The 14,590-nt window shown below is 48.5% G+C and overlaps 1 protein-coding gene across 1 annotated transcript in view; it reads right to left on the bottom strand.

Annotated features, from left to right (window-relative positions):
- Wwc2 (WW and C2 domain containing 2) overlaps positions 1 to 14,590 on the bottom strand; it is a 159,192-nt gene that overhangs the window by 37,608 nt on the left and 106,994 nt on the right. The window contains exons 7-11 of the mRNA XM_050147222.1: positions 14,422 to 14,568; positions 13,247 to 13,320; positions 9,560 to 9,802; positions 3,914 to 4,003; positions 2,023 to 2,639 (exon numbers count right to left, since the gene is read on the bottom strand). Of these exons, the coding sequence (XP_050003179.1) occupies positions 2,023 to 2,639; positions 3,914 to 4,003; positions 9,560 to 9,802; positions 13,247 to 13,320; positions 14,422 to 14,568 (1,171 nt within the window). The remainder of the gene's footprint in view (positions 1 to 2,022; positions 2,640 to 3,913; positions 4,004 to 9,559; positions 9,803 to 13,246; positions 13,321 to 14,421; positions 14,569 to 14,590) is intronic.

The raw sequence follows: 14,590 nt of genomic DNA, 5'->3' as shown, positions 1-14,590 counted from the left end.
GGGGGGGGGGAGGGTTGCGGCTCAGGATCATTGTGATGGCCCTTGCACCGAAGGATTTGGGACCCTCCTGCTTTTTGAGCATCTGCCTTTATGTACTGGGTTCACCATTTGATGGGATGTTGAGAAATCCTCGCTAGGGAGTATTCCAATACATAAAGGGCAGTCAGTTATAGATGCTCAAGAAGTGTCACGCCCTGAAAGGCTCAAAAGCACATAAGAACGGTGCAACCACAACGTACGCGGGCTTCTCCCACCCCCAACCCGCAGCGTGGTGTGGAGAGAGGGGCACACCAGTGTTCATGACCTCTCACCACACAGGGCAACAGTTACCACAAACTGCGCGTGTGCGCCAGGCAGGCTTGGACGCCATGCATGGTCTTGCATTCTATGATGGTAACCGTGCAGACGAGGAATGGGTCTGAACAACGGAGAGGATAAATGCTCACCTAAAACAACCAAAGGGGCAGGTGGAGAGGATGCAGGCACAGCTGCTCCACTGTACTGCTTCCCACAGGCCCCTGTGAGGTCCCACAGCGGCTCTTGGTTGCGGGAAGCCATTATGGACACATCTCCCATGTGCATTTGTGTGTGGGAGGCAGTATTTTAATAGAATGACCTATAACTCATTGGTACATCCCTGAAAGAGGGCATACGAACGGTAGGAAGGTCTCATCCACTCCAGTTCTGCCCCAGCTACTAACGAGAACACAGAACTTCATTTGGTATCAGAAACCCCTAAATCAACTTGCATCTCAATTGGCCAATTGATTAATACTTAGAATTCCTACACGTGCACACCGGTAGAAACCACTTCTTAAAACAGCAAGGCCAGGGTTCTGCATGGGCTGCCCTTTCTGCATGGTGGGACACGCTGACACATGCTGACTGAACAGGACTTCCTGGCATGAGCCGAGAGTTTGCTTTGTACCTAGCTTCACGCTGGCTATAGAATGGGCTGTCCTCAGAACCCAGGACAGCACCACACAGCAATAAACCCATGGCACACACTGGAAGCTTCCCCAGTGCGCAGGAGAGCAACATTAATGAACATGTACTCATCCCAAGGGCCACTGGGCCCATCTTCCTGGACCTGCAGCTGCGAGAGCAGCCAGCAGATGGCAGAGCGGCTCCGGACACTGGACTATAGCCACCAAGTAACTGGGGCAGAAGGGGTTTGGCACAAACCAAAAACTGTTTAGATAGACCCCCCCCCCCCCAGCAAGCTAAACACTAAATCTTTGTGCTAATTAGCCGGCATGCTAATTGACTTTGTTTTCATCTGCTTTGGACAATTTTAAAAAGAAAGTCCTTATTTCTTTGCTATTTCTGAACCAGAGTCCAGGCGGAAGTGTGGACCGCTCATAAAACACATCCTAGGCATCCACCACCCACAGAGGCCCCGGACTACAGAACAGGCCCCCACGGTCGAGTCTATTCAACAGGAGGGCAATATGCTTTGCGTATGTGCATGTATATGTTTGTATATGCAGGTGTGTATAAAGGTGTGCATGTATGTCTCGGTCAGCGGCTGACACTGGTGTCTTCCTCAGAAACTCTTCGCCTTACTTTTTGGGACAGAGTCTCTCACTGAGTCTGGAGCTCAGCAGAGCAGGTTCCGTCTGACAGGAAGCCCGGGACTCCGCCCCTCTCTGCCTCCCCAGCCCTGGGATTACAGGTGTGAGTGGTCATAGTGGCTTTTCCGACCTCCATACTAGCGCAGCAAGCACCTGACAGACTCCACCATCTCTTCAGTACCTGTTTTTATTTTGTGGTACTGGGGTATTGAACCCAGAGTCTTGCACACGCTAGGCAAGCTGTCTATCACTGAGCTATAAATATGTCCCCCCTCTAGAATGGTAATTTTTTTTGACAGAGAAGGAAAGTCTAGGTATGGAATGAATGCTCTAAATGAACACCCTGGAGAATGAGAAGAGAGTCATGCCCTTTCCTTATATGAATGAGTGATCCAGTCCTTCCTGAAATGGCGCAGGGGGATGTGGGAAAGCAAAGCTCAACCCTTACCTGTTACTCCTTCATACAGCAGCTCCCCCGCACATTCGTCAAGGTCTTTATCCTCTAAGAGAGACTGGGATGCTCCTGAGTCTGAATCCAGCAAGACCTGATTTTCACCAAGGCCAATGTCGGCAAAGTGGCTGCTCAAGCCGCAGTCCTCAAAGTCAACGGAGAACTGGTGCACGGAGGGGTCATGAGGGGACACTGGAAATGTGCTGTCCGAGACCAGAGGGGAGCCGGGAGGGGACAAGGATGACAGGGAGGACCTGGAGGAGAGGGACGTCACTGACTTGGAGGCCTCTGTCAGTGGGGGTGTGTGGCTGGGGGCTGCAGCTGCCACAGTACACAGTCCGCTCTGGCCAGGCTGGCTGGGAGACTTGACCACCTCGTTCTCGTGGATGGTAGTGATGGGCCCAGAAGGAATGTAGCCACCCTTCTCTTGAAGAAGGAAGTCCAGTTTATACTGGTAGTCTGCGTCCATCTGATCGCCCTGGCTGCTGTAGTAGAGCTCACTGGAACTGAGGGAGTTGAGAGATCCCCGGCTGGAGGTGTTCAGAGAGCCGCGGCTGGACGTCAGGGACCCCAGACTGCTGCCAGACGACATGGACAGTGTGCTGGAGGAGAGGCTGGGGAAGAAAGCACAGCACAGTGCACACGGACTCCTTCAGACAGGAAGAGAATGGCAACGGCGATGCCCGGGAGTTAGGTTTACAACCTGGGCAGAGGAGCTTGCTGTTTGAACCATGACTTCCCTACTCACTCATGAATATTAGCAACCTTGCTGTCCTCATACACCCCAGTAATTCTGGTCTTTTTAAACAATACACAGCATCTGGCCAGAAGTGGTGGTGGTGCATATCTTCAATTCCAGTACTTTAGAGGCAGAGACAGAAGGGTCTCTGTGAGTTCAAGGCCAGCCTAGTCTACATAGATAGCTCCTGGACAGCCAGGGCTACACAGACAGACCCTGTCTCCAAAATAAATAAATAAATAAATAAATAAACAAACAACGATTATATATATATGTATATATAATCAAATCAAACACATGCTTGTATGTCATTATATATATGGTTATTTACTTTCTCATTTAATATGTATATGTATACCTCCATTTCACAGATGTGGACAGTGGGACTCCAAGATTCACTGCCTAACAGATGGCCTATTGTGAACGCAGACTCAGACACTGCTAGACAAAGAGACATCTTTTGGGTCAGAATCCATGCTTTCTGACNTATATATAAATTTGACAGTGATAAAGGTGGGTAAAGTGGATCTCTGTGAGTTCAAGTCCAGTCCGGTCTACGAGTGAGTTCCAGGACAGCTAGGGCGACATGGTGAGATCATTGAACCCAACCACAGCGAAACACCTTAAAATTTTAAATCAAATCAAACGCATGCTTGTATGTTAACTTGCAGAGCCATCCTTGCAACCTCACACTTCAACAAGACTGGAAAAGGCTGACAGCAAGTGTCAGCGTCGCAGCCGTGGCTAGGAAGACAGGGTGGCGGCGGACCCATGAGCCCCCTCATGCAAGAGTGAATATTCTAATCCGTGTAAGGAAGTCACGGGCAGCTATTTCACAGTAGAGTTCTCCTGTCTCCCTTGGTGAATGAAGGTGAGGTAAGGGCAGAAACACATTATTTTCCAATATTCACTGACAGATAAGGCGAGCCCCTCCCCCCCTTCGGCAGGAGATTTCCGAAAGCACTCCAAACTTAAATAAGGAGTTTATGGTGTGGGGGAGGAACCTGTTTCTAAACTTGGTGATTTAAACATTAGTGGAGCGGGCATAACTTATTTGTTTACTTTTAAGCAGCAAAAAGCAACCATTGAGGAACCAGGGCCTGCCTGGGTGCTGGGAAAGACCTCCGTTGGAGGGCCGGCCCTGCTCACCTTTTGAGCTGCGAGTACAGGGAAGTGGTTAATTTAGAAGTCTCCTCAAGCTTCCCCAGCAGCTCTTTTCTTTTCTCTTCTAATTTCAATCTAGAAAAAAAACAAAGAAATTAATTTTCAAATGATAACTTAGAAACCCAAACTAAGCAACAGAAAAACTCAGTATCCCAGAATCACGTGTAAGAGGGCGTCTGGATGAACTTGACAGAGGACACCCACAGCAAGGGGCGGAGCTTCACAGCCACCGTAAATGGAGCTGGAGAGGTATGTCCAGTCCAAGGCCAGGAGAACTTCAAGTGCTGGCAGTGTAAACTTTTCTCAAGTTGGTAAATGATTTGGCCCCAGACATGGGGAAAACAATGACAACGTTGACCTCAGCAAAAACCTAAACATTTGGATACCATTAGGTAGCGTAGTTTAAAGGCCGCTAAAGTACTGAATATAGCAGGCATTGCTGTAAAATCGCGCTTAACTACAAAAACTCCACTGCTAATTTCCCGGGAGGTTTAGCAGTGAGAGAGATGGATCCAAGAGGCTGCTGTGGCTAACCTGCAGAATTACAATCTCACCAAGAAGTCCAAGAGAGCCGCCTCCCTAGCTCCGTCCTGCCTCACCTGGAGCAGGTTATCATACAGTTGAATACTGGAGAATTTTATCTCGAAACAAATTCAGTTCAAAATAGGTCACACATCCAAGGGAAAGCTTAGTGCCTGCACAAATCCCATCAACCGGGGCCCTGACACGTCATCTGGGGAAGGCAGAGCTCGGTGCCCAGCCTGGGATTTGCTGTTTGGGAGCCCAGGATCCTTTGGCAAAGCCACCGGCTAGCAAGGCTCACCTTTCTTGGCTGTGAACGATGCTTACGATGCTTCTGTGTCTACCTGATAAGGCGGTTAAAGGGATCAAAGGGAGTAAGGCCTGGGAAAGGGCTCAACAGGCCACAGAACAGCCCCATTTGTTCACAGCCCTGCGAGGTGGCCATACACACAGTAAGACACATGGCTTCGGAGGAAAAGAAAATCTCCCCAGTTTCCAACCCTTTGAAATTTTACGCACGTCTTGGACAGTGAGGAGATGGGCACGTTTTATTTATAGGCACCTATCCCTTTGATGTATCAACAACACAATTTCCATTATATGCTACAATTAAAAAGTGATTCTTGCCATTTTCTGGAATACCGGCATGGCTAATTCTTTCATAACTTTTATAACTTCATTTTTAAGAAGTGCAGCCTATCTTTTAAAATCTCCTAAACAAATCAACTCAATCAGGAAGAAATATTAACAAAGATAAACTGAGTTGGAAGGCACAAAGGTCTGGAGACAGCCCGAACACTGCCCAAACATGTGTCTCTGGCAACAGGAGACACACTTCAGAAATAAGTAACATTTTAAAAACAAATATCAGTTTTATTAATACAAAGGCATTTCCTCACGCCCTAAGGGACACCTTGCGGAGGATAGTGTCTTTTGTTCTCAAGGTCATAATGACATTCAGGGGCTGCTGGGCCAGCTCCTGCAGGCTGGCTCTCAACTACTGGTGCTTGGCTTTTGTGCTCATGTGTATTCTCGTGTTTGTGTGTGTGTGTGTGTGTGTCTGTCCGTGCACCACATGCATGCATTGCCCGTGGAGGTCAGAAGAGGGTGTCAGATCCCTCGGGACTGGAGTTACAGCCAGTTGTGAGCCACCATGTGGGTGCTGGGAACTGAAACAATGTCCTACAAGAACAGCAAGTGGTCTTAACTGCTGAGCGATCTCTCCAGCCCCATCTTATCTTTTGAGCTGTTGGGTTCACTGAACCTGGCCCTTATGGACTGGCTAGACTGCCTGTTCAGCTAGTCCCTGGGATCCCTTGCACTAGGAACACACACGTTTGGCTTTTTTAGTTTTTAAATGCAGGTCTATGGACGCAAAGTCAGGCCCTTGTGCATACAAAGCAGACACTTTACTGCCTGAGCCGTCTCCAAAGCCTCCACTTGAGTGTTCTTGCTCACATGTTCCCTCCTCCAGATGACGCTAAGGTCCCAGAAGGCAGGCACTGGCTCTTCCTCTCTCCTCTATACAAAGTTCTGGCTGGTGCCACTAGAAGGGCGGAAGGGCGGTAAGGGCGCTGTGAAAAGCCACAGAGATCTTGGAGCAGGGCAGCAGCTACTGCTCTTAATGGACTCATCAAGCTGTCAGTTGAGGGCAGCTGGAAGTCTTCCTCAGACTAGGTGACAAGGTCTTGCACACCCAGGGAATTATAAATATGGTCCTCTTCCTGAGCTTGGCTCGCTATGCTCCTTCCCAGTCCTGCCCGTCTGGTTTCCTCAGGGAGAAAGGGGCTCATAAAGGGTACCCCTCCGCCCTGCATCCGTCCTGTTACTCTTCATTGCCCTTCAGGTTGCCCTTGGCAATGTATCAGGCCGCCATCTCTTTCTGTGTCTACTTCAGCACTCGAAGGGAGGGAGGCATTGCCTCTCCCGAGCTCACAACGTTCCACCTGGGAAGTGCTCATGTCATCGATACAGTAAAGCAGTCTCCTTTCCATTAAAAAAGAAAAGTCTCACGTGCCCGGCCCATTTGTTTCAAATAATCTTCAGATGCCTTAGCAAAAAAACTTTAAGTAATCCAGGTGCACTAATGATTTCGGGGTGAGCCCTTGGAATTTGTGTGAAGCAGCAAAGATCTGTCAGCTACAGGAAACCACAGTTTACAGAGCGCCAGTGTTTATAAAGGGGTACAGGACTGGAGAGCAATTTCTCTTTGGTCCAGTTCTGGCTTGTGCAGATAAGCTTTATCACCGCTAGAGGGAGCTGTCTGCCACTGCTGTGCTATACAGCGGCAGCAGAAATAGGGGTCAGGATACAAAGGATGCCTGTGAGTTCATGTGAGTTTAGTGTCTTTGGAGACCACAGTATGAGTTCATCCCTGAAAGAATGTGAAACCCACAATAGGATGGGAAACAGGAAAGCTTAAAGCAAGACAGCAGGAAGCTTGCTTTGGTGTGTCAGCACCAAGAAACTGAGGGTCTGATGTTGACAATGTGCTCGATGTCACCCGGTGAATTCTCCTTCCTAGGGTGTTGCTGGCCACCACCTGCTCTACCACAGAGAAGGAGGAGGCATGGTTTACAGGGCTAGGCTCTTACTTACACAGGTTCAAGGACAGCTGGATCGAAGCAACTAGAGAAAATAAGACTATATGGTAGGAAGCAAGGTAAAGAATAGGTGATAAGCGTGAAGGTCCAGAAAACAAAAGTGTGAGTAAGAACAGCCAGGCCCTGCTGTGCTGTGTCTGCTTGGGGAGCAGAGGACCCGGCGCACACTGCAGCGGAAGGCTCTGCTCTTGGGACATGTGGAAGGGAACCGTGAGCAATGATGGGGGAGCTCAGCTGATCCATGGGACATCTGAGTGCTCCCTCCCTTGCACTGCAGCAAAGCGATGGGACCTGCCCTCGACCACAGGCACTATAAGGAAACTTGCATGTACTTGTTATGCCAAGTGGCTGGACTTTCAGAGGGCTCAGAAAACCAGTAATATACAAACAAAAGACAGGCATGCCTCCTCGCTTCTATCGGGTCAGTGGCAGACAGGCTGCGCAGGTGAAGTCAGCTAAGCACACTTCTATTCCCCACATGGCCCAACCCTGTGCTGCTTCTCACTAAATATTATCATTATTGTATGTACATAATATGTAGCTCCTGCTTCTGCTGGGTCCCAACCTGCCACTAGAAGTTTGACAGTCTTTATATGTGTGCAAAGTGTAACAGTCACTCCGGAACAGACCATCCCTGATTAAAAAAGACAAGCAGAATGCCGGCTTGCTTGTAAATGTGGATAAGATGAACACGTTCCCCGTCTCCCCGGAACAAAGCTAAAGGAGGACCAGCGCCTTTCCAGACTCCCTCACCTGCTGCAAAGGGGAAGAGAGACGTCCCCTGAACACGGTAGAGGAGCAGGGAGACTGGGAGTCTCCACAACCCTGGTCACATAATCAAGGATTCAAGCAACCAGGAAAACCCTGAGTTTGTACTGACCACGTGTGGGCCCTTTCCTTGCCATTGTTCCCTAAGTTATACAGCATGACCACTATTTCCATAACATTTATTTTGTGTTAGGAATTCTACATAATCTAGAAAGTGTTCAAAGCTTCTGAGAGGACATGTGTATGTTTTCTGTTAACACTACACATTTGTAAAGGGGAATTATGGCTTGGGTATCAGGGAGAGGTTCTGGAACCAACCCCCAGGACATGAAGGGAACAATCTACGGGCTTTAGAAAGTGCTGTAAATGTAAAATGCACTGATGTTGTACACAAAGGCTACCCGTTCTTTATATCCACTAGTGAGTCTTTGCTGGAAAGTTAAAATATACAAACGCAGACCAGAGTAACTCACCCTTCCCGTCTCCTTGCTCTTGTGCCTGTGGGTGCTTGCTGCCTGGGTCCTTCCTCACACCCAGAACTAACGCTTCTTTCAGCATGAGGCAGAGACAGCAGAGGAAGGTGGATGAGAAGGGGAAACAAGGCAAGAGCGAGAACTCGGTCGAATGCCTGCAGTCTGTAGAGGGTTTGCCTCGGGATACCTGCTCACGTTCCCTAAAACGAGGGCGCTGCAGCCATGTGGAGCATCAGCAGGACTTCCCCAAACGGCTAAACTCAGGACATGCCCATGCTAAGACCTAATCAGGAACCGCAGATTTCTCCCTCCCTGCCCCACCGTTCCCATAGTTTAAAATATTTTCACGTTTAAAACTCTGGACAGTCATTGAGAAATAGGGATTAGAAGGCAAGCGGCAAAGAATGAGAAAGGAGAAGGAACTGGGTTCTGGATGGATGCGTGCACTCATTTCCAGGTCGCTGGGGCAGACCCTTCTCCTTGCTGGTCTAGGATGCGCACTGGTTCTCAAGGGCCACAGATTGCCACCAAACAGGTATGCTGCCACAGCAGCCAGCAACACAGATCTGTCCAGGCACCGGGCTCTGGCCGGTGTGCTCACATCCGAGAGACACGTGCGTCCTCTGATCAACAGTCCTGCCGCTCTGCTGGCGGCACTGGGTACTTTTGAATAAATAACTCCCACCGTCCCACAGACAAATCAGAAAACGCTCAGAATGCTTGCCTCTGCTTCAGAAGCAGTGTTCATCTGACAAGCCACATGCAAGGAACATCCTGTGACATGATTAAGGTATCAAAGGGAGCAGGCTGTCGCTTCCTTTCCTTTTGAAATTAAAAGCAATAAACATAGGGCTTCTTGTCAGTATTGAAAACGAGCCTAGGAAGGCTGCCCTGCTTCATGAAGTCTAGAGCATCTTCCTCAGAGAGCAACAGTTTATAGCTATTGTTATCAGGCTCGCTCAGTGATGGACTGCGCTCCTGATTTTATGTCAACATTCCTTAGTTATTTGACATCTGTCATGAGCACTTTCCCATTCCTAATAGACACAGAGGAACTGATACTCCAGGGCACAGGAGGGTGAGCTTTATTGCTCTGCCAAAATGAAATTATTTTGTGCTGTTTCTGAGTCCACGAACAGCAGGTTATATTTAAGATTTCCAAACCTGGGGAAACGTCACCTTAAGACACAACCATAGGTTCAAGTCACCCTGTTTCCAGAAACACACACACACACACACACACACACACACACACACACACACACCTTTCGGCCAGAGCCCTGCTCGGCAAGCCCTGTGCGGACATCAGCTCCTCCTCCAGTCGCTGGCGCTCTGCTTCCAGGCGGTCCAGCTCGTCCTGCGTGCGTTTCTGCGGAGTGATGAACTGCAGCTCTTTCAAAAGCTCTTCTTTTTCCTTGATCAGCATCAGCTTCTCCTTCTCGACGTCCAGGGCCCCGGGCCAGGCCTCGCTCTCCAACTTTGACAGTTCAATTTTCAAGTTAGCCATGCTAAAAGACATAGAAGACACAAGTGTTTAGGACTCTCGGGAAAAGGGAAACCAGCCCAGGTTACGTCCTGGTGCAACTGTAATCTACATCTTCCCAGAGAGCAAGCAGCAGTCACACACTCCAGGTCACGTGAACGGAGCATCTAAAGTAGAGTACCACAGGCAGGCACTCCTGATGTGTGCGGGGTAATGGGAGGGCCACCTAGGAGCTTCCATTAAGAAACAAACATGTCAGGCTGCCCCCCCAAATGCCAGGTTGTAGGTTGGAGTCCCCCCGTCAAATGGTAACTTCCAAAGCTGGGTAGAAACTGAGGCAGCAGCAGATCACAGAAGGAAGAAATGAGACAGGAGAGGGGCCTCGGTCAACCCATATGAAGGCAAAATCAACTCATTATTCGTATCACCAAGGATGATGGGCAAGGCCCCATTTCCTCCCACCCCACTTTTCTCAAACCTCACCCTGGGAAATCTCCCCTCAGTGGGAACTTCGCATGGTAAGCATTAATTATTGAGTAATATTGGCCCATCTCAGGCGTTACTGCTTCTGACCTATGTTCCTATCTGGTTATTGGGCTGCAGAGGGGCAGGTATGGTGGACCTTAACCAGCAAGGCAAAGGCGGCTAGCGTGGCAACCACAGAGCGAAGGGGAAAAGCACCGCTGTAAAGCCTCTGGCGTCACAGTCTTGGCTGACCCAGGACTTCCCAATGTCTCGAGCCCAGTTAGAGATGGCCAGATTTGCATAACTCCTAATTCAGCACAAATGCCGAGTCTCCAGAATGAAATGACCTGCCCTGCAGCACTGCAAAGCCAATCATGACTTCCCATGGACTGAAAGCTGACGGCTCATCGGCCATAGGGAAGACCCAGACAAACACCACTGAAACCCATATCCCTACATAGGCCACTGGACGGCAGCTTTGGCTGCACACACCACACAAGAGAAACAGACAGAAAAAAGGGATGACTTCCCCTGTTTTGAAGGAAGAAACTATTATGAGAAAAAGCTCAAAACAAAGATATGAATGAAGCAGGTCTGGACCCCTGTGCCTTAAGTTTCTTACTGTGGTTTTTTACAAAGCAAAAGCTATCCTGGATTGGTACATATGCAGTGTGCTTCTCTTTCCACCTCTGCTGCACTCACGACATCGGCAATTCTTCAGCTTTAAACACAAAGCCAGAAACAACTGTCTCCCCGTACTGGAATTAATCATCAAATCGCTAAATAAGCATGATATTATTAGCTTCGTTGAGCACATAAAACAAAAGCTGGAGGAGAAAACAGGTTCAGGGAAGAATAACTCACGTCTTTCCTTGTTAAGAACTGAGGAGGAAAACGCATTTTCAACACATGCAAATTCCCTTGAGAGTCAGCATCACCAGAAACCCTAAAACCAGCTCCGATAACACAGCAGAGCAGCCAAATGGCGAGGAAACAATGGCCTAAGCTTTGATGTGCCCAAAGCAGCCGATTGAGCTGGGAGTAACAGCGAGGCACGGGAAGAAAGGAATCTATTCATTACTTGAGGGCACACGATTAGGCAGACACTGGATTTTATTTTGGAATGGGCACACGGATGTGGCAGGGAGACATGTGGAGGGGACTTCCGGGAACTAGGCAGGGAAGTGTCACACAAGTCTAGAGGTCATTAACTGTTAGAGTTGATCACCAAGGCAGCAAGGTGCAGTCCTTAGGAAGACATGCTGCAAGCCCCAGGGCTCTTTAATTCTGAGTTATGGCCACGAGCCTTCAGAAAACAGGACATAAATCTTGGGCTCTGTCCATGGCAGAACCAAGGAGTTGCAGCTGTTACAGGGCTGGCCTGCTCACAGCGAGAGGACCCTTGACCACGCCACCCTGGAAGAGCTGTCACAGCCTGGGCCTCCACACCAAAGACTGACCCGCCAAAGCTACTGAGGGCAAGTAGCTTGAAAGGAGATAATATAATTAAAAAGGCTTTCCTAGCCTCAAGACATTTAAAATGTACCAGAGGAAGTTAGAGACATTAAAATTAGCTGACTTAAATGTCACTCAGAATGACCAAGGAACTTGTTGAAGGTCATGTGGTCAATCATTTATGGAACGAAACTTGGATTTCTGTTCAGTAAACTGAAGACCCAAGAATTATTTGAAAGACTGGCTAACACAGAGGCAAATACTGTAATACAGTAATATTCATTTCACTCTGTTGAAGCCAGATAACCTCTAAGACCTGTGGTCAATTGCTTTAAAATTTTATCGTCTCTAGTAACAACGGACACATGCGAATGTCTGAGGGTCAGAAGGGTCCTCTTTATGGTAGGAGCCTCAACACTCTGGGAGGGCCTCCTGGTCTGAGGAGGAACAAAATACATTCCTTAGAGTCTTGTAAGGTGACCACGCAGTTTCTCCTAAGTCTCCTGAAGGGTGACAATCAGTGGCGTGTTTGAGCTCTTAAAAGACAAATAATGAAATCAGTGGTAGCAGAATGACCTTCACCGCCATTCTGTTTTTATAAATTTGAAGTTGAGTATTTGTGAATTATAGCTTATGTTTGAAAATATTTCCTATGATCTGTATATCATTATGTCCCCCTCTTCCCTGGGAAAAGCCGCCCACAAGTGTTTAGGTTTGTTAGGTCCCCGCTTGTATTTATGCCTCTTGGATGCCTGTGCTCTGAAAATGGAGCAGACCGTGCTGACAGTAGGTCTCACCTGCTTGGAAATTAACTCCTGAATGGGGTGTGATAAGGTAAGACTAAGAGTATCTACCTGCTACTTTAGGACCTTGTGGTTTCTTGTGCTGAACCCCATCAGAGTCAAGGGATTAAAAAGATGAGAACCCAAGAGCTTATGAGGTAATGAGAGATTCCCGCCTCCTTCCCTGACCTGTCAGCTGGAGCAGACACGCAGCACCTCCTAGGTAGCAGTAGGAGCCTTTAGGATAAAGGGCTACTCAAAGGTAAGTCCCAGCAAAGGGGCAGGGCTGGGCCACTGCACAGGGCTTTGGCCGAGGAAACAACCATCTCATTTTCAATTGGATGCATTATACAAGTTCCAGACTTTGTTCCCAAAAGGGAAGGGGAAACCTTCATCCCCATACTTCTCACTAAATTCTCCTTATTCAAGCTGGGTATCCAGCGCACGCCTTTAATCCAGTACTTGGGAGGCAGAGGCGGGTGGATCTCCGAGTCTGAAGCCAGCCCGGTCTACAGTTTGAGTTCCAGGACAGCTAGAGTTACATGGAGAAATGCTGCCTCAGAAAACAAATAAATAAAAAGAAATTGAAATTCTCTTTAGTTTTGAACTTTGCAGGGGGTGGAGAGAGAGCTGGACGACAGGACGCGGCCTTCACAGGTTAAGGGCAGGCTTGGGACAATAGCAGGGGAACGGGCCACACCGGTCACCACAGCCGCAAAGATGAATTCTGAAAAGGAGACCATGGCGAGCCAGCACCTGGCCCTCACCTTCTTTTGGCTTCTTCATACTGGAGACTCAGCCTGACCTTCTCAGCTAAATTTGATCGGCTCCGCACCCCAATCTAGTAAAAACAGAAGGAAGAAAGTCAATTAACTCTGCTAATGAATGAAGTAAATGGCGTTTGTTTCTAGGAAGCCCGGGTAATTGAAAAGCTGGAGAAAATGGCTGTGAAATGGGGAAGCTCCAGTTAAACCGCATTTACTCAGCAGGGGAAAGGCGTCATCACCCGGGCTCATCTGTTTTGCAAAGAGTTTCGCACTGCTTTCCGCTCAGATTAAATCCAAGACAAAGACACCAGGCAATTGTGTCTGGTGTCTGCGAGTTTATGAAGGGTGTGTAGGTCAATGAAATTTACGAAATGGAACTGATTTCTTTGCCAAAATTTCCATTATTTAACTCATAACTACATGCAATGTAAATTAAATAACCTCAGGAATTAATTTCCAAACAGGTGAGACCTACTGTCAGCACGGTCTGCTTCATTTTCAGAGCACAGGCATCCGAGAGGCATAAATATAAGCGGGGACCTAACAAACCTAAACACTTGTGGGCGGCTTTTCCCAGGGAAGAGGGGCACATAATGATATACAGATCATAGGAAATATTTTCAAACATAAGCTATAATTCACAAATACTCAACTTCAAATTTACAAAAACAATTTCTTTTTCAAAAACAAGAACTCATACACATGGACGTGTGTGTGAGAGTCTATGGCGTGAGGGGGTGTTGGGGGGGCACATCTGGCTGTCAGAGCCCCTGGAGCTGGAGTCACAGGTTATGAGCTGCCTGATGTGGATGCAGGGAGGCTCTGGCAGAGCAACAGACACTCGCAGAGGTGGAGCCATCAGCTTTGAAAGCACCTCTTTGGTTTCCATTCTCCTTAGTGTTCATAAGAAGTGACTCCGGTTCACAAGTCTGTAAACTGAGTTGGGAGGGAATTAAAGTGGGTGGTAATGTCTACCTCCTCAGCAGCATCTGTAAAGAGATGCAGCCAGGGAATGTTCCGGCTGTGCGCACTTGGCACTTTGATGCAAAACATGAGGCTGAATCTGGAGGGCGAGACACTGAGTGCCCACTCTCCAGCTCTGGTTAGAGTCCCCCCCCTCCTCCCCCCTCCAGGGAGGACAGCATTGGGGCAGCTGGTGCCCTCTGGCTACTTACATCTCCAGAAATGCTTGTCTGTGACCCAGCATCCAGGGTCTGTCGGGACAGAGAGAGGTGGGAGTTCACAGGACTAGATCTCAGGTCTGGCTCCGAGCTGCCCATGTTCTGGTCCACATGGAAGCGCTCCTGCAGCTTAGCAAGACTCTGTCAAGAAGCACACAGCACC

The sequence above is a fragment of the Alexandromys fortis genome, unplaced genomic scaffold (assembly GCF_014885135.2).
Source record: "Alexandromys fortis isolate MF-2015 unplaced genomic scaffold, M_Fortis_MF-2015_v1.1 scaffold_32, whole genome shotgun sequence".
Taxonomy (NCBI): domain Eukaryota; kingdom Metazoa; phylum Chordata; class Mammalia; order Rodentia; family Cricetidae; genus Alexandromys; species Alexandromys fortis.
This window is presented reverse-complemented; position numbering and strand designations above follow the sequence as displayed.